Below are 24,472 nucleotides of genomic sequence, written 5' to 3'. Positions count from 1 at the left end.
TTCAGTTCTCAGAGAGGGATACAGGAACCCTTTGGGATATCAGGCCACACTATAAAAACTGCTGATCGAGGTATCTAGTGATTATGTACTAAGTGCTGTGTGCTGGGTGTTCCAGCTATGGTGGTAGGAAGGTGGGAAAACATTGGAGGACTCTGTAGTTACCCAGGAAGTCACAAAACACAGGGTTCTTACTTTATGCATAACCCATATGTCTGAAAAATGAATTTATGTATATATTCAATGAAGATGATTTGGTATCTCTTTTATGAGTAATAAAATCTTAGTTGGCATTATTATAATCTAGACTAAAGGCCTGGTGCACAAAATTTGTGCACTGGTGGTGGTGGTGGTGGGGTGTCCCTCAGCCCAGCCTGTGCCCTCTCGTAGCCTGGCTTCTGGCTGAGTGGCACTCCCACTAGGAGCGCACAGACCACGAGGGGACAGCTCCTGCATTGAGCATCTTCCCCCTGGTGGTCAGTGCATGTCATAGCGACTGATCGTTCTGCCATTTGATTGATTAGTGTATTAGCCCTTTCTTATATAGGATATTTGATACTCAGAGTCAGTGTGTGAATCAGCAACCCATTCAACCACTTGGTACGATCACTTGTGACATTCACCCTCTTGAAATGATCACTACCAAGAAAACCACCAGAGGTTTTGATGATGTTTCTTGTTATATGGTTAACCAAGTAAAAGTTAAGAAAATATGTGTGAGCACATTCTTTCAAAAGCCTTCTTCTTACAAAAATTCGGTATAAAGCTGTCTGCAATCCCTGAAACCATGTTACATGACATCACCAATCTTTTTGATGGAATTTTCTGAGTAGCTTCTACCTTCCCATTTAAAAGTTTGAGGACCTAAGTGTAATCAATGTCTTCTTCTTTTCAGATAGCTTTGAGATAGCTGTGCCATTGAATAGCCATGTGGTCTCAGAACCTGGAGAAAACATCACATTCATGTACGAACTTCAAATGAAGGGTCCCATGCAACAAGTCACATGGGAAAAGGTCCAGTCCCATCAGATCGACCTCCTAATCAGCTGCAACTTATCCCAAGGGAAAAGATTCCCCTCAAGGTTTAGGAGGCAAATCCTGAGCAACTGTAGCCAGGGGATGAGAAGGAGCTTTATCCTCATGCCCCACGTCGTGGCCTCTGACTCCGGACTTTACCGTTGTTGCTTCAAGGCCAGCACAGGAGAAAATGAAACCTTCGTGGTAAGGTTGACCGTAACTGATGGTGAGTAAATGACAGAAGCCTTCTCGTGTCAAAAATGGAAAAAGCCAACCACTGTGGGTTGGTTTCTGTTGTCTTTTCTATAACTCTATTGTTCAAAATATTTTTTTAAAATTTATTGATTTGAGAGAGAGGGAGAGAGGAAGAAATATGGATTTGTTGTTCCACTTATTTGTGTATTCATTGTTTGATTCTTGTATGTGCCCTGATCGGGGATTGAATCCACAACCTTGGTGTATTGGGATGATGCTCTAACCAACTGAGCTACCCGGCCAGGGTCAAAATATTTTTTAATGATTGGATTTAGGTAAGTTGTCAGTTATTGAATGACAGTCTTTAGTATGTCTTTCTCTTGCTAATCCTTCAATCACAGATTTAATAATAATAAATCTTTCCCGTTTTCTTGATCTGTCCCATATTCCTGAAATTAAACAAAAAATTCAGGGAGTCTGAAAAAATACATGGTCTCACCAGCCTGTAAGTTCCAGCTGTATAACCTCCTATTTTTCAGTTACATTAAAACTTTTGAGGGTGGTAACTAGGTTTCATAATCCTCATATAACCTCAGCAATAACAAGAAGCTGCTGGATTAGTGTTTGCTGAGTCAGTGTTGTGTTGAGTGGAAATTTAATAAATGTTTGATAATAGACTTGCTTCTTTGACACATTGGAGCTTTGAATCCCTCAGCTCTTTCAGATCTGGGAGCAGAAGCAGACTGGCCTTGACAAGGTTGAAGCTGAACTCCAGGGCCTCTTAGCTGAGCAGGTTCCTTCCAAGGCCGGGTACTCACATTGTATTAGTAATTTGTCTCCTGGGTCATAATGATGCCCTTACCTGTGTGAGCTTTAGGCCTCACAAAAGCCATGGAACAGTAAGAAAAAATGATTTTTTGCTTGCTGAAGTGCAAACACACAGAGACTGGCCTCTCTAGAGGTCTGTGTAGAGGCCTGGGTTACAACTGAGTGTGAGAAAGGCCATCTCAGGCTTTCTTGATTCATCCTCTGGGCACATTTTCTCACTGCAGAGGGACATGTTAGAGAAAGTAATTTATTTTTATTGGTGACAGAAATTCTACTTTAATTCCTCCTCCCTCCCTCCCTCCCTCCCTCCCTCCCTCCCTCCCTCCCTCCCTCCCTTCTTCCTTCCAGCCAGCCATCTTTCTTTCTTCTTTGCTGTCATCTGCTTCCAGGAAGCCCATGTGCCTTGCTTGTGTGTAGACTTTTAAAGCCATGGCTTCTTAGGATTTGGCCGTCCCTTTATGGACAGTTTATGCTGCAACCCGCTGTTTCTTCCTGCCCTGGGAAGGAAGATGAAAGGCTTTGTGTACACAATGGCCTGTGTGTGCCAAGCAGGACATTTCTCAGAGGACAGCCCTCTGTCTACAGCAGGGGTGGGGAACGTCTGACCTGTGGGCTGTGTATAAGGCTCGCGAAATCATTTGGTCTGGCCCTGCCAAGGCATTAGGGTGAGTTAATTAAATGTTTGACCAAATATAGCAGCTAATTTTTGAGTTGATGATTTTGTATGGTCTGTGAGCAATGTTATAAATATTCAAATGGCCCTTGGCAGAAAAAAGGTTCCCCACCCCTGGTCTACAGAGTCACCTTGGATCACATCAAGCTGCCTTTGCTCCTCTAAATGACAGGGGTGGAGGTAGGGTGGGGAGTTGTGGGATGCACATTCTTTTCAGAACTTGATGCAAAACAAGGTTGATGAACCAATTTGGAAGAGAAAATTAACTGAGATTCTTCACTTTAAATGTTGACTCCATTCCTTTAGACACATATAGACACTATTTCTTACCTAAAAATAACCTTGCATTACAGAATTGTTTTTTAAACCTGGCCACATAGAAGAAAGACTAAGCATAGTCACTAATCTTTTTTCAGGACCAAGGCAAGAAAATGGTCTATTCAGAAAAATGTCATAAAGAACCATTTTCAAACACCTATGAAATAAGATCTTGTCCATTATATGTGAAAAAGTGATTTTAAACATCTTAAATCATAGAGAAAATGGAGGTAATAGATTTTTAGGAGGTATAGTTATTTAACGCTTAGTAATTTTAAAAAACATCTTTCTCTTGTCAAAACATGACTAAGTTTCTTGCACAAAATGATTTATTTTCTTTGTACAGAAGCTGTAAGCACTGTTGAATATTAAAGCAACTGAATGTAATGGGCAGCATTGTTAGTGTCCATTTGTTTTGAAAACCCACAGAATGGCTTTCTGAGATTCAAGGGCAGGTTGAAAGAATGTCAATGGGACCCATTAGTCAACAGTTATCATTGGCAGAAGATGACAGCTGTTGACTGTATGCTTTGGTCTAATTCTCTTTAAAAATGATCATAAGTATGTATTGAATATTAAAAATCAGATGGAAAGCAAAACTAGAGCGCATGTATTTTCTCTGGTGCAATTTGATTATTTCAAAGCTTGAGGCTGTTTAGTCAAAAATCAATGTAGAGCTAAAAGCAGAGAGACAGGTGTAAGATGTAGAGCAGATTTAATTTATCTCAACTGTCAAGGGAAAGGTGATTGTGACACGATTTTTAATAAACTGCTCTGCATCCTTTGTTACCTCCAGCCACTTCTGTATAGCAGGACTCATATTCCACACACACGAGGCTCTTCCTTGACATCTGTCTGCCTGTGTTCATATTCTGACAAGTACTGGGTACTCATAGGTCACCCAAAAGATGATGCAATGTCAACCTATATGTTATATAGCCAGGCTTTGATTTGTTTTGAAGAAAGAGAAAGTGGCAGAAGCATGAGTTATACCGGAATTTACTATGGACTTTCTTTGTTAAATTAAAAGAAATACTTGTCTCCTGTTCTTGGCTCCTAGGACCTGAGAAGTAGGAAATAGTTTCAGATTGACTATTCTGCATTTGAAATTTGTCTAGACCACAGGGTCAAGGATCAGGGGGAAAATGTGTGCACACAACAGTGACCAAAATTATTCTTGGTCCTTAGTATTCATTGGAATTTCATTAGTTAAGAGAAAAGTATTTTAGTTTCCACCAAAAGAAATTTTGAAGTCTTTTAATATTAGCTAAATGATGTTCAAACTACTATTGTTTTAACTGCACTTACTGATTGTGAAAAGGAGGAGGATCAAAGAAATGAAATCAGCTCTCTTAGGAAGTTTCTGGAGGAGATTAGTTTGAATAAACTTCTATTGGCCACTGCTGAGTAGTATAGTTTCTCAGGTCCTACTCTAATATTCCACCAACAAGGCCACTCAGCTGAACCATCGGGTTTCAAGTGAGGCATTGATGATCAGAGCAAAGAAAAGAGACAAAACAGGGGACAGGGAGTAACAGGGAGTAAGCATGAGAGGATGAGGAAGTTGTGTGTGGGTGACTGGCTAGGTGGGTACAGAGATTCTGAATTATGGGTTAACATGGGTAGGTGGTAGGCACAATTAAGTGATAACTTGTTGAAATTCTGGATCTCTTTATGAGCAACGAAAGCCACTATCAATTCTTTTTTGTTTGTTTTTTGCCACTATCAATTCTTGACCAAAGATGGCAAAAATAATATTCAAGGAAGTGTAAGTCAAATAGTTACTGTGTATAGAATTTAAAAAGTGAACTTCAAGGCAGAGGAAATGAGCTAAGAGTTCAATAGCACATGAATGATGGTGCTCTCAAACTAGGCTACAAAGGAGCCCACTCGGGTAGACAAATTTCCAATGACACCTCCTCCAGGCAGACAAGTTAAGAAAAGGTGCCCCTTTCTGGGCTGATGCAGACTCAAGCTTTGACCAGGTTTGCTGGTGGGCCATGGGCATCTTACCCACCTTGGGTGGGCACAGAGGGGAGAGGGAAGTTGGTCTGATAGAAATGTCAGCTGTGCTTGCCACCACCTGGACAGTCACTCACACTCTTCTATTTTTTCCTTTTCTTCACCAACCTATGAACTTTTGCCACATTTATCCCCTTTCCTTTAGTGTTTCCATCAGATCTCACCACCTTCAAGATTTTCCACACTGGCCCACACTGCTCCCCAGTCATTGCACCATTAACACATCTTGAATGTCTCAAACACTTATAACTTGGAAATGTATATGCTTGATTCACTGCATCTATTTGCCACAGTCCAGATTCTTATACTAGAAATTATTTGAGGTATCAGATTTTGGCATCTCTGCTTAAAGCTGTCAGATCTTTCCAGAATTTGTGTTAATGCATGTTCTTGGCTGATTCCTTCTATGTTAATATTTGTATGTATTCCAGTAGGGACTGTGTCCATTTTGTGTTCAAGTTTTCTAGCTAGATTAGGTCTAGATTTTCTTCATCAATATTGGACATTTGCTGTTTAGTGATTACTGATCAAAGATACCTGAACTCTTAGGTTAATTGCATTGCTTGAGAAGAAATTTTCATGAACTTTGTTTACATTTATATCTTTCAAAAAAGTCTATTTCATTTTTAAATTTTATTTTTCTTCTTTACCATGTTTTCTGTAAATGGTGCTTAATTGCTGGTCTCCTCGGTCTGGAGGATGAGGTTTGTAAAGGAAGGTGGCAGAAGTGTTCAGTAGAAAAACATGGGGCCAGAGCCAAGAGAGCCTTCCCATAGATTGTTTCCATGAGGCCTAGAGTTCATTAATCCAGAGTGTTCTGTCACACTCCTGGGAATTTATAGTAGATGTGAACATTGTAGGCATGGGGGTTGTCTGAGCTGGTACACATAGGGCTCGCAGATGTGCCCATTTCCCTGGCACAGTGTGATGGACCTCGGCCTCTCATTATCTTCACATACATAGAACATAATGTGCATGACGGTTAGTTCATATGACGAACCACAGACCAGAGTCCCAGAGCAGGGCTTGCACTTCCCACCGGTTCAGACAGCCTCCCATGAAACAGATCAACCACGATTGCCAATGTAGTTATGTTTTTAAGTTTCCAGGCAACAACTGGGTATCCAGATGAAACAGACAGTTTCCATCATCACAAGCGAGCTGATTACTCAATCATGGCCTATTATGTCGTTGGCTCTGCTCAAATCTGTTCTTTCAGGAGACACTGCCCTGCATATTGATTTACTCATCTCTCCTGATCCCACAGTCATTTCTTTATGCATACTGTGCTTGTATATATAAAGAAGATATTGAATTGAGTAATAGAAAATTAATGTCAGAGAGAGAGGAATGTTGAAAGAGGTCATGTTGAGTGGGCGATGCTGTTGCAGAAGGAACGTTGCTGAGTGTGTTGGTGTGTGAGGTGCCTACAGCAGATTCGCAGGGAACATCACGATAGAGTGTTAAGTGGGTGGTATTAGAAAGCAGCTAATCCTGGGAAAGGATTTTCTTTAAGTGGGTCTTTATCCACAGCGTCAATTTCAAACAATTTTCATGAACTTTTCTTCTCCTCAGGAGCTTAGAGCACAGGTAGACATTCAAATTCAGATCCATGCACTGACTTTCTTCCCACTGAAAATCCATGGCCAGACTTATTCAGAGACTTGCCTAATGATTCCAGCCACAAAACAGCCATTTAGACTGTCGTGGGTGGATTTCTCATTTTAAAGCATCTGGAAACTGTTAACAGCTTGCGGTTGTCTCTCAGAGTCTTATTAAGAACTGAGCATAGAGGATGGTGTGAAATTTTCCCCAAGGCAAGTAGGAAACAAGTTACAATTTAAAAAAATTTTGCTCTTCATATAAGATTAATGATGTTCCATTCTCCATGGCAATTCTAATTTTCAGTATCACAGTTCAATTAGTCAACGACTTCCAATTTCAACTGAAGTATTTCTATCATGTACTGACCTGACTCCTGCAGAATATTCAAGGGTGACCTAGTAGATTTGCAGAGGGCTGTTTTGAAAAGAACAGGAAATGAATAGTAAACATTTATCATTTGTAGAGATATATCTTTGGACCCTACTAGTAAATTGTATCATAAAGTAATTTACATTGAATTGATTCAGGGATTCTTAAAGGGCATTAATTAAACTGAGAAATATTTTTAGATAGCTTTTATAAAATAAATATTTTGCAGTCCTCTTTGGCCACAATAAAGTTCATTTCCAGAATTAATTCAATATATTTTACTTTTGCTGGAACTCAGTGTCACTGTGATGTTTATAGTTGTTTGAATAGAAGAGTGGCGTTTTATTGGATGAACCCACAGGAAGAGATTCCTCCTTTCACACATATAGGTTGGCATGGTGATGGCTCTTGATCCAACTGGTGGGGTGTGAAGAACAGCTTTAGCTAGGGTGAATAGTGAGTGAAATGAGAATCCTTATCATCACAATGATGGACATGGGCAAATGAAGAATGTATACTGCAATGAGAAGATTGCACTAACAAAGGCTGGGATATTGTCTGTCTTCAAAGAAACTCAAGGACACAATGGATGTGCAAACGACCCCTAAATCAAGGCCACAAGGAGACACATTTGCAAATATAGAAATATAGGTTTGCAGGGTATGATTATTGTCCTGATGTTAACATGCTTGGGTTTTTTGTCTTATATAGAGCACTGAGATAAATGCTTCACTCTTTTAAGTTGTGTGAATTCAGATGTCTGTTACATTTGCTAGGAGGGGCAGGGAGCGTATTAGTCAATTGGCCATGTGTAAGCATTCCTCCACTCACAGGGACAAGAGAAAACAAAAATTTATTTTCCATGTTAAAGTATTCAGAACAGTTATATTCTCTCACATTTATGGGCCTTTGCAACTAAATACATACAATGTTTAAACGACATGGTATGCCTACTGTATTTTGTTGCATAGGGAAGATGTTTACCCTGATTTCAGTAGAGCATTTGAAAAATTTCCCATTATAGCCTTGTGCATAAACGTAACGCAGACACTGTAATGGAGAGTCATGCCTGGTAAGACAACAGTAAGGGTAACAATGTGCTAGGGAGTTATAATTAGAACCCAAATCTCCTCCCTACCCAGAAAATAGCTCCACAGAGGTAGAAAAGAAAGAAAAAAAAATTCATTATTGAATAAGCACTCAACCAGAACTGAGGAGTGCATCACAGGCAATCTGCTAAGAGACTGTAAAGACAGAAAGAATCTCCTCTTTTGTAGAGCCCAGCAGCTACAACCCATGACACCCACGTTCTCAAGGCCCTCAAGTAGAGGACTTGATGGCCCCATTTGTCACCGAGGTCATCCTAAAATGAGCTGCTTAGTCTTTCCTCCAGGAGGTGGTTTTGCCCCTTGGAGCAAGGCTCCAGTCCTCCCGCAGAATTGGGAGAGGGGGCCTCTCTTCCTATGACGACATTCCAAAAGGATGGCTTTGATCTGTTACAGCAGAGAAACAAAGCAAATCAGGAGAGGGGAAAGGCGCATGGGGCCAAGTCAGAAGGACTGATAGAGCTCCAGGCGGCAAGCAGGTGTTTTCCTTAACAGTTAGGGAAAGGTGGGATGCCCCCAGATCCCAGTTCTCACCCACTAGTCCAGGGCCAGTCTCAGCTCTGCCACACTCACTCTCACTGAGAAGGTGAGCAGTGTGCATGCAGTCTTGACATTCTGACTTATGATGAATGAATACAGTCTCCTTTAAATAATAGGTGTTTATAAAAATGGAGGTACATGCTCAAGAAATACAGCCAGACAGAAATATTCGGGGGGGGAAGGTGAGGTGTCTAATATGGTGGAGTCAATCTTGAAAACTTTCTCGACAGGTGTACCAAGTCAAAGAATGTCACCATCCACATATGCTGACTTAGGTAACCCTTGCCATCCACTCACCAGTCACTGTAGAGAACCTTGGCCCATAGTAGGGCATCGCGCAGGTAATGACACCAGAAAATGTAGCTAGATCGAGTAGGTAAACATTACAGCCAATCTTAGACTATGTTTCCCAAATGATATAACATTTGTAAGTGCGTAAGTCATTTACCATTGAGAGAGGCAAACCCACTGTAGCAAAATCTGTACATGGGGCGAAGCTCGCTTCCCTCGTTGGCTTGCTGCAGGACAATCATTCAGACTCTCAGTGCCTATGTTTCTCAACTAAAATCCGACAATACTTTTATTTTGAGGGCGGGTAGTTGCTGTTCACACAGAAGAAGGATTAGAGGTAGATGTCATGGTCCTTTAATTGTCTGAAAATAATTTATCTCCTAGGACCTTCTTGCTATACAACAGGGAAAGATTTCTGAAATACAGAGTATAAAATCGACTGGTACAAAGAAAGTTGACCTTTAAAATAAAATTACCACACCAATATCCACTAAATAGTTCAGGCAAACAGGAAAGTTCAGCCAGCTTCAGGCTACTGTTCTTTCCAGTGGTCCTCCACACTTACACCTGTTTCACAAGTTTTTACCAACACGCCCTCTGCTCTTCCCCATGAAGGTGGGCATGCCCTCAGGAGCAAGAATCCTCTGTCACTCATGACTGGTTGTTCAACATGGAATTCCAACACAAAAAGAATAGAAATGAGTTATTTATTTACCCCTAACTTTGAATGTATAGATACAAAATGTAAGTAGACTTATTCATAATTTATATATCAGTTGTTGCTTAAATATATAAAGCACCTCTATCTGTTTTACCTAAGCCCCATTTCCACTTTTGGGGTTGACTTAATAGCCACTTTGCAATTGAAAAAAAAAAAAAGCATTTGGGAGGACAAGGGATATTCCAAGGGAAGAAAATTAGAATTAGAAGACAGGTCTGGGCCCCAGGACATCTCTCCTCAATCTCTGTGTTTTCATCAAATTGATGTCGAAGGTGGCCGGAGGTTGGATATTTGCATTATATGTGTAGTAAGTAAAAACTTGCAGTAGACCGGGTAATCCTGAGGCTGTCTGCTCACACATCCTTACCCTGTGGGAAGTCACACATTGCATATTCCATCTGTACCCGGAAATAAATCCAGTTTTTCTGCTTCTTTTTTAATGAGGCAAAAATGTAAGAATAACTCTAACTGATAAGCTCTATGACCCACCCAGGCTGCCTAGAGGGTTAGGCTCTGTGAGTTTTTCCCAGCATGCTTCTCAGTTCAGATATTTAGGTCCTGAGTGACTTCACTCACTAACCTGACCCCACTGTTTCCTCACTCACTAACCCACCCCAAACTCTAATTCAGGAGAAGCAATAACTTTACTGCCCACTGCTGTCCACCTGGCCCTGAGGGGAGACCTGGCAGCATTCCTATCCTGGGCCTTGTAAGGGTTTATGACTCAGCCATAAATACTTATCATTGGAGGACTGCAGCCCTGGAGTGAATTGTTCATTTATATATCTCACTGACAATTTATTTTAACTGTATTTATCCTCTTTGATGGGAGGGAAAATAATGGCCGTATGGTTCATGACACTTTTGGCCTCCTATGAATCAACACACCATTGGGAAGAACGTGGGGGAGGGGGGGGGGAGTCAGCAAAATAGTGGCTGCTGAGAATAGACAAGCATTCTTCTTTCTTTAAGAGGGAGGTTTTCAAGCTGATGTTTCTCAACCTAAGATCTGTTAGCGGAAGTTAGGAAATAATGCATGTTAGGACTGTCAATGAACTCCCTAAAGCATCCAGTGCTGTTTGCTTTTCTTTTGTACATTTGTGTTTTTAGCCATACCGTGCCCAGCGAGCTGCGTGGTTGCACCACGGGGTTGTAAGTCCTGATGGCTCACATGAAGGCAGAGGAAGGGCGGGAAATGGGGAAAGGCAGGACTGGCTGGAGGCCGGGATGCTCTCCATGGCCCAGTCTCCTGCAGTGTTACTGAATCCTACCTGCCCCCCACGCTGTTCCCCTTATTTCTTATGGGAAAAGGCTTGTTCCATGGGTGTTTTTAAATCAGCCAGGACCTTTCAAAACAATGTGAGCTCCTGCAATAAGGAAATAGCTGTTGGGTCTCTTGCTTCTTTCACAGAGTGCCTAAACACTTGCCATTTTCTGTGGAATGGAGGAGGGGGACTGCAAGGAGCCTCTTTTGCTATAATAGTTGGTCTTAGTCCCCAGTTCCTGACACAAGGGCTTCGGAGACCCTTGGTCTCCAGAATGTAGTGACTTTTTTATGTTAATGAGGGACTGGTGGCTGAAGGCCCCTAGGTAGCTGCAGGGTAGGGCTAGTTGCCTGAAGAGAGATCCTCTGGTTAGAGGTTTGGAACTTTGAGCGCCATCCCCTGAGGGGAGAGGGGCTGGGATGAACTAATCACCAATGGCAAATGATTTAATCAATCGTACTGTTCTGATTACAGAAAGCATATTCTAACCTGGCTGTGAGTTGTATGCCCTGGGACATGGGAGCTATCCATCGGAATGCAGTCCATCCTCCTTTCCCGAGAACTGCCTATCATTAAAGATTTACAATCTGTGGCTGAAGCAGTCTAGTCCTGGAGGCACCCACACTTTGCAACCCCTAGGCCCTATTATCTGTAATCTGGTCCCAGAGGTGCCCAGAGGCTCCCGCCCTCTGCGACCCCCTCAGCATGCATTGCTTCTAACCTGTGACCATTATTCTTTGCCTACTTTCCCTTGCCTGTAATTCTTAATTTCATGTAATCGTTGTCCTTCTAACTATGCGGGGGGGGGGGGGGGGGGGGCGGGGAAGGAGGGAGGGGAGGGAGTGATAGAGCAGATTTTTTGTGAATGACCTACTGGCATTATTGGAATAAATGCTCATATATATCTCTACTTAATTGTCTCAAGTAGTGACAGGCAGCCCAGATCCATTGGTTGTCCAGTCACAGTGCCAGTTGGGGTACTGGGAATATCAGGGAACACCATGTCAAATATATGATTGTCTAACCACCAAGCTATACACTTGAAACCAATACAAAATAAAACTGAAAGTAAGTAAGTAAACAAATAAATAAAAGAAGAAAGTTATATCTCAGACCTAATAACAAAAAATAAAACAAAACAAAAACTTCACTTAAGACATAAACACATGGATTTGAAATCCTGATGAACCAATACACATGCCTTGAAATGTAATGTATTAAAAGATGAATGAGTGAACAGATCTGACTCCAGCAGGTCAAACATTACCAGAAGAGGTGGAAAGAGGTAACATATTTTACAATACAGAATGCATTGGAAACTTGTATCTATAATTGGGCATTGTGAAATAAGTGGCCATCCTTTTTAGAGGTTTCTACTTCAGTCATTTAATTTAGAGTTCAATAAAAACAATGCTGCCCAAACCGGTTTGGCTCAGTGAATAGAGCGTCGGCCTGGGGAGTGGAAGGTCCCAGGTTCGATTCCGGTCAAGGGCATGTACCTGGGTTGCGGGCACATCCCCAGTAGAAGGTGTGCAGGAGGCAGCTGATCGATGTTTCTCTCTCATCGATGTTTCTAGCTCTCTGTCTCTCTCCCTTCCTCTCTGTAAAAAATCAATAAAATATGTTTAAAAAAAACAATGCCAACTTAATTCTTACGAGTTCTGTGCTCCCTTCTACAAAGTAGCTCTCTACAGCCTGCCCTTTAAATATAACCATTAAATGTTGGCAGATTATTCTGTTTTAAGCATTCAGGCCTTTAAATTTTTGAGCTATTTACCTCCCCCCCCCCCGATTAATAAAAGCAATATATCATTTAGACAGCTTGGAAAATACCAAAAAGCCTAGAGAAACAATTGCTTTTAATTCTATTCCCTGAAGACCATCACTTTAAAATGTTGGCATGCTGTTGCCTTGCAGGCTGTTTTTTCCTGAGTAAGTTCCATACTTGATTGAGAACTGTGCGATTGTGAATTCTGGTTTTGAAATTTTACTTCACTTTCTATCTATAGTCAGCAGTTTTTCATTTCCTTGGGATTCTTTACATCATTCCATTGCCCATAGCCATGAGATGCAGGGTGGCCCCTAGACCAGCATCTTAGACTTCACAGGAGAGCTGTGAATTCTGGGAGCCACCCAGTCCTAAAGGGTCAGACACTCTGAGGGTGGGGCTCAGCCACCAGGTAATTCAGATGCAAATGAAGTTTGACAACCCAGCTGCAGAGTCTTGCTGGTGTGTCTACTCTTGGGAAATGAGGATTTTCTTTTTGCTGTTAGAAATGTTATACAGTTTTGAATTTTTCTTTGGAATAAAACAATTAATCAAACGTTAAAGGGTGTGACACAGAGACCAATTTCTTTTTCGTTGCAGGTTGCAGCAGTTTTTGCTTCTCAAAGAACTTGTGATGGGCAATCTCACCACAGGCTTCCTTTTATAGCAACTTACTCTTTAAGAGCTTTTCGTTAATAAGTTATAGCTCTCATATTGTCTTATGTACCTTTTTCTCAATAGCAAGGATATGATAAAACAACCTACCAATATTATGTTTATCTTTACATCTCATTTGTAATAATTTGACCTTCAGTTATTTTTCATTTTGACTGGCTCAAGCCTGTATATTTATTTATTTTTATAAATGGGAAAGTCATTTCTCATTCAGAGCTTTATTTATATTTTATTCTAGTATTTCCATAAAAATTCAGATCTCTAGTTCACCCAGATTTTTTACTGTAGTAACGATCTAAATATCATTTTAAAAATGTAGTTAATTCTCCCAGAATACTGTCAATGAATTTATTGATAATAACTCTTATTTTCCTGCTATGATTGCCTGTTTGATTTAACCTTAGCATATATTATATTCAAATTATTTCAGTATAGCAAGTCCTTTTATAGTCCTGGGTGATAATGCAAAATAATTTCATGTATTTTGTTTCTTTTCATAATGTGCCAAGAGCTTCAAAAGGTTAATTTCTTATTTAATGGGGAGAAAGTTTAATTGTTCCTTTTGTAGTTGGAATAACTTATTTTTGCTCTGAGTAAGTTCCTCTCCCCATCAAATTTGGACAAGTTTATATACTTTTATTCACCTAATAGTTTAAATGAATTTAAAGTATAAAAGTATTGTTCATTATTTGACTTAGGTTCTCTTTGCAGTAATACTTGCAAAAGAATGAGTGGGTGTAGACTTTGAACTCTTAGCATGAACAAAATAGTAGCTAAATAGTGAATTAGGAAGGGAGAAATAATCTGTCAGATTGTTAAAAATCCAGTGAGAAGTGTGATTTCTCCAGTTACTGTGGGATTCGAGAGAGCCAGGAATCACAGGACCAGCATCGGGGCTCTAATTTCCAGAGCTGGAAAGTTGTGCTGTCTCTGCCTTGGCTCATACCCATCTTGCATGTTTGCTGTCCCCAAAAAAGGTGGCAATAAAGACAGGCCTGGGTTCCAGTTCCATCCCATTGCCAGCAACAGCACAAATGGGTGGAGTTCTTCTCTTGTGAGGGCGCTCTGTGGGTGGCAGTGGGTGAGGTGTGCTGTGGGCAGGAGGACAGTTTACAGATGAAATGCTCTCTGAGCTCACCGGGGTCATACTGCAGAGGTGATGTCTCTCTAGTAGTTTGTTACTCTTGGATATTGTCGCCATAATTCTGTGATTTAATCAGAAGTGTCGTCATTGTCATCAGTGGACAAATGAAGAAAGGCATGCAGAGAAGGTTAAGGTTTTGCTGGAGGTCAAAAAACATAATAGTGAGCCTGGCTGGTGTGGCTCAGTGTTTAAGCATCAATCTTTGAACCAGGAGGTCACAGTTCAATTCTGGTCAAGGGCACATGCCTGGGTTGCAGGCTCAATCCCCAGTGGGGGGCATGCAGGAAGCAGCCGCTCAATGATTCTCTCTCATTAATGCTTCTCTCTCTCTCTCTCTCTCTCTCTCTCTCTCTCTCTCTCTCTCTCTCTCTCTCTCTCTCTCTCTCTCTCTCTCTCTCTCTCTCTCTCTCTCTCTCTCTCTCTCCCCCCCTTCCTTCTAGTTTGTTTGTATATTTTAAACTAGATAGTGAAAGAACCAGGGTGGGAATTTCAAATTCCTGGACTGTGGTTCTTTCCATGGAAGCAGTGAGTTGGAATAACACATTTTTTTTGCTGATTATTTTTTTTTTACCATTAATCCCAACTGCATAGAAAATAGTTTTTAAACAAAATTCTACTTATAAACAACAAAGTTAGATACTGTTGTGTGTTGAATGTACTTAATACATCGTATTTAAGTAATCTTTATTTGTATACTATTTAAAAAAATTTTATTGATTAAGCTATTACATATGTGTCCTTATCCCCACGTTACCCCCTATCCCCCCCACTCATGCCCTCACTCCTTGTAAACTATTTTAATGGTTTCTTTTTCTTAAAAGATTTTACATTTGCAATCAGGAGCTCATTGGAAAGAAGGGATACCTGTCTCAGGCATACACTCTTTCTATTCTTATTCTTAAGGTGTCAAATCAAATCTTAGAGATAGAAGAACCAGCAAAAATCTGTCAGGAGTCCGAAATACTTAGGAGACTGAACGGAAAATTTTATTTTTCCCTTATCTCATCCTGTGTTTTTTTTTTTTTTTCTCTCTTGGATTAGTTGTTTGCTTTCAGTTGTGCCTCTACGATGATGGATGTATCTTTTCTCATTTTTCTGTCTTCCTTTTGGCTGGCTTTGGCTGAATTCCTAATTTCTATTATAATTTTTTTCTCTTAGGTAAAAACGACAACCAATATGTCCTCTGGATGGTTGTAGGGGCAGTTTTATCGTTGCTGTTTGTTATCCTAATTGCCGCTGTCATTGTCATTCTGTATAACAGGTGAGCATTGCGCCTCCTTCTGAATCTTGTTTACCCTGAGCGATTCCGATGTTCGAGGATCTCTACAATTAATCACCCAGCATTGGCCAAGCTGTCTTAGCACTCACATATGTTTTTTTGAGTGCTTTTCTTACACAAAGGAGAGGAAAGAATTGTAGTCATAGTGGAGGAAAAGGGGAGAGTCATTCACTTAATAATTAGTAGGAGCTGGCCGTCTGCCCCATATTAACAAAGCTTTCATATGCCTATTGCCTCCTCTCTGTCTCCTACTCCATTGATCTTCCTTCTCCTTTAGGAAAAAAAAAGCTGTTGGGTGAGGAGTGGTGTGTGTGTGTGTGTGTGTGTGTGTGTGTGTGTGTGAGAGAGAGAGAGAGAGAGAGAGAGAGAGAGAGAGAGAGAGAGAGAGAGAGAGGAGGACTGGATCCAACAGTAATAAAGCCTTCACTTATTCATCAGCTATTTCTTTTGGCAGTGGTGAACGAGATGTGATGAAGCACATATTCTAATAAGCAAACAACATTATTTAAATGGCTGTCTATTCTCTGAAACAAACAATTTAGTTGTTCTTATTAAAAATTATCAAGGAAGAAAGAGGTTGGGAGGGGCGATCTTAGAGAGAGCAGGTGGCCACTGGCCTCTTAGTGTCCTACCTTTCATGTCCATGGCACACTTGGAAGTTTCTAGGATATTCTTGGTGAACCCTTTCTTCCCTTCCTAGCTCTCCATATTCACTCATTCACATGCCTAAGTGTCTGTTGCCGTCTTAGCTGTGATCACACAGGGGTGGATATACTGTGTTCCAACTAAGGTTACCTTCCTAAAGGAGGAGGAGACCAAGCATTTGATGTCTACATTTGGCGTGTCTGGCACAGCATTGAAAGACACTTTATACATGTTTATTGGATGGATGAATCCATCCATTCCCCATTCTTCTCTCCCCAGAATATTGCCACAGATGCATGGTAATATGACACACACACATGCATGGCTTATTGATTGGATTTACAGAGAATTTCTCTGTCTCATCTCCATCTCCCCCCCCCCACCCCCCACCTTTTTGAAAGCTCTTATCACCACTCCCCTGATTTTATTCACACTCTGCAATCTACTCACAACATCTCCTCTCTTTCTAATGCCCCTGGGTTTTCCTGATTCCTTTCCTGAAAGTTAAGGCTGGCCATGTCAATATCTTGTTTAAAACCTCCTGTTACCGATCCCCTGTCACTAGAATAAAGGCAAAACGCAATGTGCCCTGTCGTTCTGACCCCAGTCTAATTTCCATTCATATTTTCTCCTTTTCTTATTCCCCTCAGTATTGACAAATTTTGTTAAAACTGCAACTTCTCTGTGAGCACACTTGGCTCTCTTTCCATTGTCACGCCACCAAAGTGCTGTTTCCACTATGTTTAGCCTTAATCCTGTGGACCATTCAAGGTGTGGGACACCTGTCCCTGTTGGAGGTCTGTCCTGCCTCTCTCCCTCTCTGCCCAGAGACGTGGCCTCACTCTCCGGAATTCCACGTGCTTCTCATCTGCTATACCTTGCAGCCTGCTTGCTAATTTAATCACATTCACACTTGTCTTTCCTTCTATTCATGATGGCAGTGGTTATGTTTTATTCATTTTTTAGTTTGATAGCATTTAGTGCTAATCTTTCCAAATAATGGATGGTCAATAAGCATTTGTCTAATTAAATTGAAACGCCGAACTGTCATTTTTCCTTTCTCTCTGTCACCCGGATGCCCTCAAAGCTTCCTCTGGTCAGAAATCAGCCAGTTGGGGTAAGGAGCCTGGGATGGGATGTTAGTGACATTGAGGATTCTCTACTGCTCCACCTTGGTGGGTAAAAAATGCACCGAGGGGAACTGTGGCCGCAGAAACACTCGGGGGCCCAGACAGAATGAGTGACAGCAGGTCTCTGGAGGGTCCTAGATGCTGGACATGAAGGATTGAGTTTCATGAAAATGCATCACTTTTACAGGAATAGCTAAATTGAACCATAGACTATATTGTCCCCCCCCTGGTTCAAAGTGATAAAAAGATTCCTGGGCTGGGTTCATCATTGGGCAAATGCAAGGGAAAAGCACGTGTTTTCCCACCTTGTCACTCTTTCAGTATGTGGACATGTTTGGAAAAATGACACCCGGGCTAAGCAGTGACCATCTGAACTCTGTCCTCACGACTGTTTAAAACACTCTTGTCGCTTCAAATGTATTGACTTGGATAGAAGGCAAAGTAAATCACAGTGTGCCTGGAGGAAGCTGGGTTCTTCCTGCACACCCAGCCCCTAGGGACGGGGGTGGAGAGGCTCTCCAAGCACTTTCTCTGCTCCCAGTTAGATCAGAATAGTAACACTGTCAAGCGATCATGGCTGGCAGAAGGGCCTAGCCCTGGTAAGCAAGCGTGACAGTCTACATGTGGACACCAGTGTTCATAAGAAGAATTTTAATATTTAACGAGCAAAGGGTTAGACATTTATTTTTACATTTATTGTCAACGTTGATGTTCACTACAAGGTGTCTGGTCTGCCTGGGATTCTCCAGGTTTCAGCGCTAAAATCCCTCACCTCTGGGAAACTTTAGAATCCACAAACCAGAATGGCTGGTCAACCTAGAATACACCACAATGTATTTACTGTCTTTATTTTGCAGATGAGAGGACTGAACTTTGGAGATGCAAATAACTAGTAAATTGCAAAGCACAAGTCAACACAGATCATCTGACTCTAAGCTTTATGTTGTCTTCTCTTCATCACATTGTGTATTCTAGTTTTATGTAAAAAATGTATATATATTTGGCCCTACTTGGGACATTTAACTCTATATTATGATATACAAGCCTTGCAAACCATGACTTAACAAAAGATCAAAAGTCATAGATCAGTGTCTCAGTTTCCTCATTTGTAAAAAGCAGATAGTAACACCTACAGCATAGATTTTTTTGAGCAGTAAATAATTTACATAAAATACCTAGAAATATGCTTGCATGTAGTACACTTACATGTAAAATAAGTAAATAAATTGTTTCAATAATATGTAAACAAATAAATAAAAGCACATAGAATAGGTAAGTTTGTGATTAGGTTGAGATGGTGGAGGATTTCATAGTAACTAGAAGATACCATCAAGGTCAACATCCACCATCTGAACACCTTTCCTGGGAGAGAAACTATCTTGCCTGATTTTCACAATTTCCATGAAGGAATTCTAAGCTCATCTTAAAAAAACAACTCTACACTTTTGTCCCTTCTTTGTTGTTCAATAAGAATCTCCTTTAGGAAGATGAAAAGGGTCCCCATCTCCCCGTGAAACCATTCTTCACACTTGTATGTAGTTATCTGAGCTAATGTATTCAATCACAGTAGCTTCTTTTCTTCTTTTCCTGTATTTTCTTTTCAAAGACTTCTCTTGAAGTTAGGTTTTTATAGTTTTAATTGGAACCTGGAGAAATTATTCAAAAGCATAGCTCCAGACTGCCCCATCGACTGCAACCCATGGCCCTAGAGCAGGAGAACATAGTAGTTAAGAGGAAGGGCTGTGGACTCCAATCTGATGCTACCACTAACCAACCATGTGATCTGGGGCAAGTTACTCTTCTCTTTGCCTCAGTCCCCCAACCTGGTAAATAAGAGAGCCTTCTTTTTTAAAAAAATGAAATTTAAAAAATGTAACTTATACGGATGGTTTAGTAAACACCTAGATGATTTTATAAAGCTTAATTATATTATCATTGGCACCCAAGAAGTTATTCCAATAGCATTTAAAAGGAAGTTTTAATTGTGGGAAATCAAGTCTGAAATAATTTGGAGAGGGCCATAAGCTATTTATGTAATAACCCACTATGAACCATTCTTTACTAAGCTCACTGGGATTAATGACTAGTGTCCACTGGGTGGATATTCATTTAGTTGCCTCTACCATCGGGAAACACATTGGAGAAGGTGGGAAAATAAAGAACATTTGGGTAAGTATGTATACTAGTAAAGTAACTGTGGGTAGCTACTTCAACGTATTTAGTAAGGGCATGTGAGCTAGGGCACAGGTGAGGCATATAAAGGATTTGAAATAACATTAGTCTGGAGTGTAATTCTTAATACCTCTATTGAATATGTATTTCCAGGAAGAGAAGGAGACAGAAAAGTGTCCAAGGTAAAGGGTCCCAGGCCACACAGACTAAGGTAAGTTTTCTCAGAGTTGTCATTCCCCCCCTCTTTCCTTGTACATCATAAGTTTTGTAAACTCAGGTCATTTGGCAATTAGCAATCTTCTTTTTTATTCTCCTTTCAACAAACTGGCCGTGCAATTGCCTGTAATTTAACTGTCAGCTATTTGATGAAATAGTTATTTTCTGAACTATTCTCCTATTAGTAATACCCTTCAAAACTGTTTTTACATTAATATAAAGAAAAGAGCAATCACACCAACATAATAATCAGCACTGCACAATACCAAAATCTGTATTGGTTTCCTAGGCTGCCACACCAAATACCCACAAAGCGGGTGATTTAGAACAACAGAAATCCATTCTCTTGCAGTTCTAGAGGGTTGAAGTCTAAAATCAAGGTCTCAATAGGATCAGTTCCTCCTTGGGGTGAGAATCTGTTCCATGCTTCTCTCCGAGTTTCTGCTGGCTTCTGGCACTCCTTGACATTCCGTGGCTTGTGGCCTCATCACTCCAGACTCTGCCTCTGTCTTCACATGGCATTCTTCCCTGTGTGAGTGAGTGAGTGTGTGTGTGTGTGTGTGTGTGTGTGTGTGTGTGTGTGTGTTTATAGCAAACCTATTTTCACATAGGGTCACATCATGAAGGTCTTGGAAGAACATAAATTTGGGGGAACACTATCTGACCCAATACAGGGCATAATTATGTTTTTATGCCATAAAGTTATTGTGAGGACTAAATTAAACTACATAAATGGTCTGACCTTTTGCTTAATTGATTAATTAATGGATGTTCAGATTATAAAGCTAAAGAGCCTTCCAAGGGGCTGCAGATGTCTCAAGAAGTGTAACCATTTCCTCCTCATTTGCACATGCCCACTTTTGTTTACTGGAAAGAGAAAATTCCATCTGTGTTTGTAGATAAGAGGGATGCTCATGTCTCCACAATGGGTCAAATATTCCCTTTAACACATATTATTCTGTTTAGGGAATTTTACAATAAAACATTTCCCCAAGTGTTATCTACAATTACATCCATTTCTCTTCGACTTAATTACTTATCATTAAATTCTACCCAGTCAAAACGCCAAGTACTAAAATGTTTCTGACAATTTATGTGTGCTTCAGACTTCTCAATAATCTATAAGTTTAAATTTTTCTTCTATTAAGTAGTTACTCTTCGCAAAAATATTTCTTTTTTCTGAATAATTCATGGCTTACTTTTTTGGCACCAACCACAATGACTCAAGAAGTCCTGCCACTCCTGCACCAGCTAATCAGTGGTCTGTTTTATACAATTTTGGGATTTGTTCTTTGTCCTTAGCTGTTGCCCACTCAAGCCAAAACAAAGCCACAGTTGTTGCTGTGAACTTCAGAGGCAGGAAGGAGCTTTGCAACTTCCTACATTATGTATTCAACTTTTTCAGGCTTTTATAAAATAATGGTATTTTGAATGATGATTATAAAGTTAGATTTTAAGCTGATATTAAGATGAAGTTAGACTTACTTGATCCTTTTTTTTTTATCAACAGGCTATATAAGTAACAATAACACTTGAACTTTCTTTCTCTTTGAAAACACCAAAGCCACTCTAATGATAACATTATCTTGAAAGGCACTATCAGTTTATTTTGTTAATTTATTGTGTTCAGTTGCTTATTTTTAATACAGGACTCCATGTACTGTTCTTTAAAACATGGAAGCATGGAACAGACTGATGAATCTGAGGGAAAGGGGTAGGGAGGCACAGGAAGGATTATCCAAAGAACCTATATGCATATGTATATGCATAACCCATAGACACAGACAATAGTGTGGTGAAGGCCTGGGTGGGGGCAGGATTAGGGTGAAGGAGATCAATAGGGAGAATAAGGGGACATCTGTAATACTTTCAACAATAAAGGCAAATTTAAAAAATAAAAATAAAATAAAAAAGTATGGCCTCTGATGACATTTATTCAACAGAAATTAATTAATGGGGCCCACAATGGGAAAATACTATACGAGACTTTCCATATAAAAATGAGAATTGCTCTAATCAAAACCCCTGACATTGGGAAAGGGAGTTTTGCATCTAAACAGGTGTTTTATAAACCCAGTGGAGCAAGAGATGATGTAGACCAGGCCTCTGTTTGCATCTTACTCGAGGCCTTGCAAGTCAAGAATATGATTTCTCACAGAAGTTCAATATAATAAAGAGGATGTTTTATGAAATTAATTGTAATAGAAATTTGACCTCTATTGTAGTTGAATGGAGAAGATATTTGTTTTCAGTGTCTTTGTTAGCTGCTTATTGACACCTTAGTGAATAATTGACACCTTAGTGAATTATTGACACCTTCTCTGCCTATCTTTCTAGGCATCTAACAACTACAGAACTTCCTTCTCCATCAGTCAACCATCAGATGGTGCAGGAGAGGACATTTATGTCAACTACCCAACCTTCTCCCGGAGACCGAAGACTAGAGCCTAAGCTTTTTTCTTGATCTGAGCAAATTTATGACTGTTAAATCCATGGATCTTTATACAATTTCTTCCCACTATTCAGTGTCTACCCTGGATGCCAGTAGACTGAATATATTTTACTTTTTTCAATCCAAACAGCACCCTATTTAATTCCCCAACAAAACGATGGAAAAAAGATTCTCTACTACATTTACATATGAAATCTCCACCTAATAAGTAATAGAAGCCTATGTGCCAATTTCTAAAAACAGTTATAAGATACATACACAATTTTGGGTACATTAACAATACAGAATATGACAAAATGTTAAAGACAATCTCCTGTCTATGGGTCTCATCACCTCTGACCTGAAGGGGCAGCTGTGATGGCCTGGAAGACATCAGAGCCTCTTCTGCTTCCTCATCCCAGGACTGTGCTCAGGGCATAGAGGTGCCTGTCTGTCTTGCCCCTGAGCTACAGTGCAAGCCCTGCTGCTGGCCTGGGCATGAAACCACCGGATCCACCTGCTCTTGTTCTCCCTGGTGTTGGTGACCTACATCACCTAGAGAACATTCTTAACAGAAATGTTTCAGTCAACCCGACTCTAATTAGCTTAGACATGAAAGGCAACTTACTGACTCATGTAATGGATCCATCTGGGGAGGTCAAGCTTCAGGCAAAGGTTATTGACCAGGACTTAAATGTCATGTCTGAAATCAAGTGTGGGCACAAACCAGCTTCTGGATCCCTTTCCATGGCATTGGATACACTTCACTGGTGTTGGTCTAACTCCGTGGTCGGCAAACTGTGGCTCGTGAGCCACATGCGGCTCTTTGGCCCCTTGAGTGTGGCTCTTCCTAAGCCTTAGGAGCACCCTAATTAAGTTAATAACAATGTACCTACCCATATAGTTTAAGTTTAAAAAATTTGGCTCTCAAAAGAAATTTCAATCGTTGTACTGTTGATATCTGGCTCTGTTGACTAATGAGTTTTCCGACCACTGGTCTAACTCATTCGAACTTCCCTCTTGTGCTTCCAAGATGGCTGTCCACAACTCTTGGAAAATTCATAATCTTTGTTTCTGTTTGGTAGAGAGTTTACTTATATGATACAGTTCAGGATTTTTTTCAGGGATTTTGAGCCCTCCTCAGTCCTGTGGGAATTTCTCTGACCTCCCTACTATTCCTATTCCATGCTCAGCTGTTAACTGGTGAAATTCTGTTCATTCCTTTTTTTCTCCTCTGAACATCTTAACAAAGCACTTTCATTGTATTTTCGTTAATATTATACATAGTTTGCTGGAGTTTTAAAATACTGCCATATGTTATACACACACACATATATGTACATATATATATTGTGTCAGTGTACACACACACACACACACACACACACACACACACACAATTTGTTGTACCTGCTATTCTGGTTGTTAATAAGGAAAGAGATAAAAACAGATCCACTGAATAAAAGGTCAGAATTGAATTAAACTATATTTTAAATCTTTTTTTGCAAGGTGCTACTTAGGAAGCAAGATGCTTCCTAAGATTCTTCTTTACATATATAATTTATATTGATATATAATACATTAAATAAAAATCTATTTCCTTTGAATGCCACTATTTTAATATTTACATTAAAGTAACCAATTAAAGAAAATTGCTGTTTGATGAGAGGTTTATTAAATGTCGTTATAGAATGCATAGTTTTGTCAGGGAAGGGATGCATCTAATTAACCTACCATGATTAGGTGTTGATTATATTATCATCAGAGTGACCGTGAAACATCATTGAAAGGCCTCTATGGGTGCTGAGCAAATGGCACAGAAATGTCCTTAACTTGTCATCATGCTTATGGGTGGGAGACAGGCGGATGGGGCTCTCATTTGTAGTTAGTAACTATTCAGATTCATAGAATGTTTTTAAAAAATATATATTTCTTTATTGATTTCAGAGAGGAAGGGAGAAGGAGAGATAGAAACATCAATGATGAGAGGGAATCATTGGTTGGCTGCCTCCTGCACACCCGCTACTGGGGATTGAGCCCGAAACCCAGACAGGTGCCCTTGGCC

At 40.3% G+C, this 24,472-nt stretch overlaps 1 protein-coding gene across 1 annotated transcript in view; it reads left to right on the top strand.

The window, feature by feature from the left end:
* CD226 (CD226 molecule) overlaps positions 1-24,036 on the top strand; it is a 52,461-nt gene extending 28,425 nt beyond the window's left edge. The window contains exons 4-7 of the mRNA XM_059706351.1: positions 893-1,240; positions 15,693-15,795; positions 19,914-19,971; positions 22,314-24,036. Coding sequence (XP_059562334.1) covers positions 893-1,240; positions 15,693-15,795; positions 19,914-19,971; positions 22,314-22,427 — 623 coding nt within the window. The 3' untranslated portion in view covers positions 22,428-24,036. The remainder of the gene's footprint in view (positions 1-892; positions 1,241-15,692; positions 15,796-19,913; positions 19,972-22,313) is intronic.
* Positions 24,037-24,472: the final 436 nt, after the last annotated feature.

Source organism: Myotis daubentonii, chromosome 8 (genome assembly GCF_963259705.1).
Source record: "Myotis daubentonii chromosome 8, mMyoDau2.1, whole genome shotgun sequence".
NCBI lineage: Eukaryota > Metazoa > Chordata > Mammalia > Chiroptera > Vespertilionidae > Myotis > Myotis daubentonii.
This window is presented reverse-complemented; position numbering and strand designations above follow the sequence as displayed.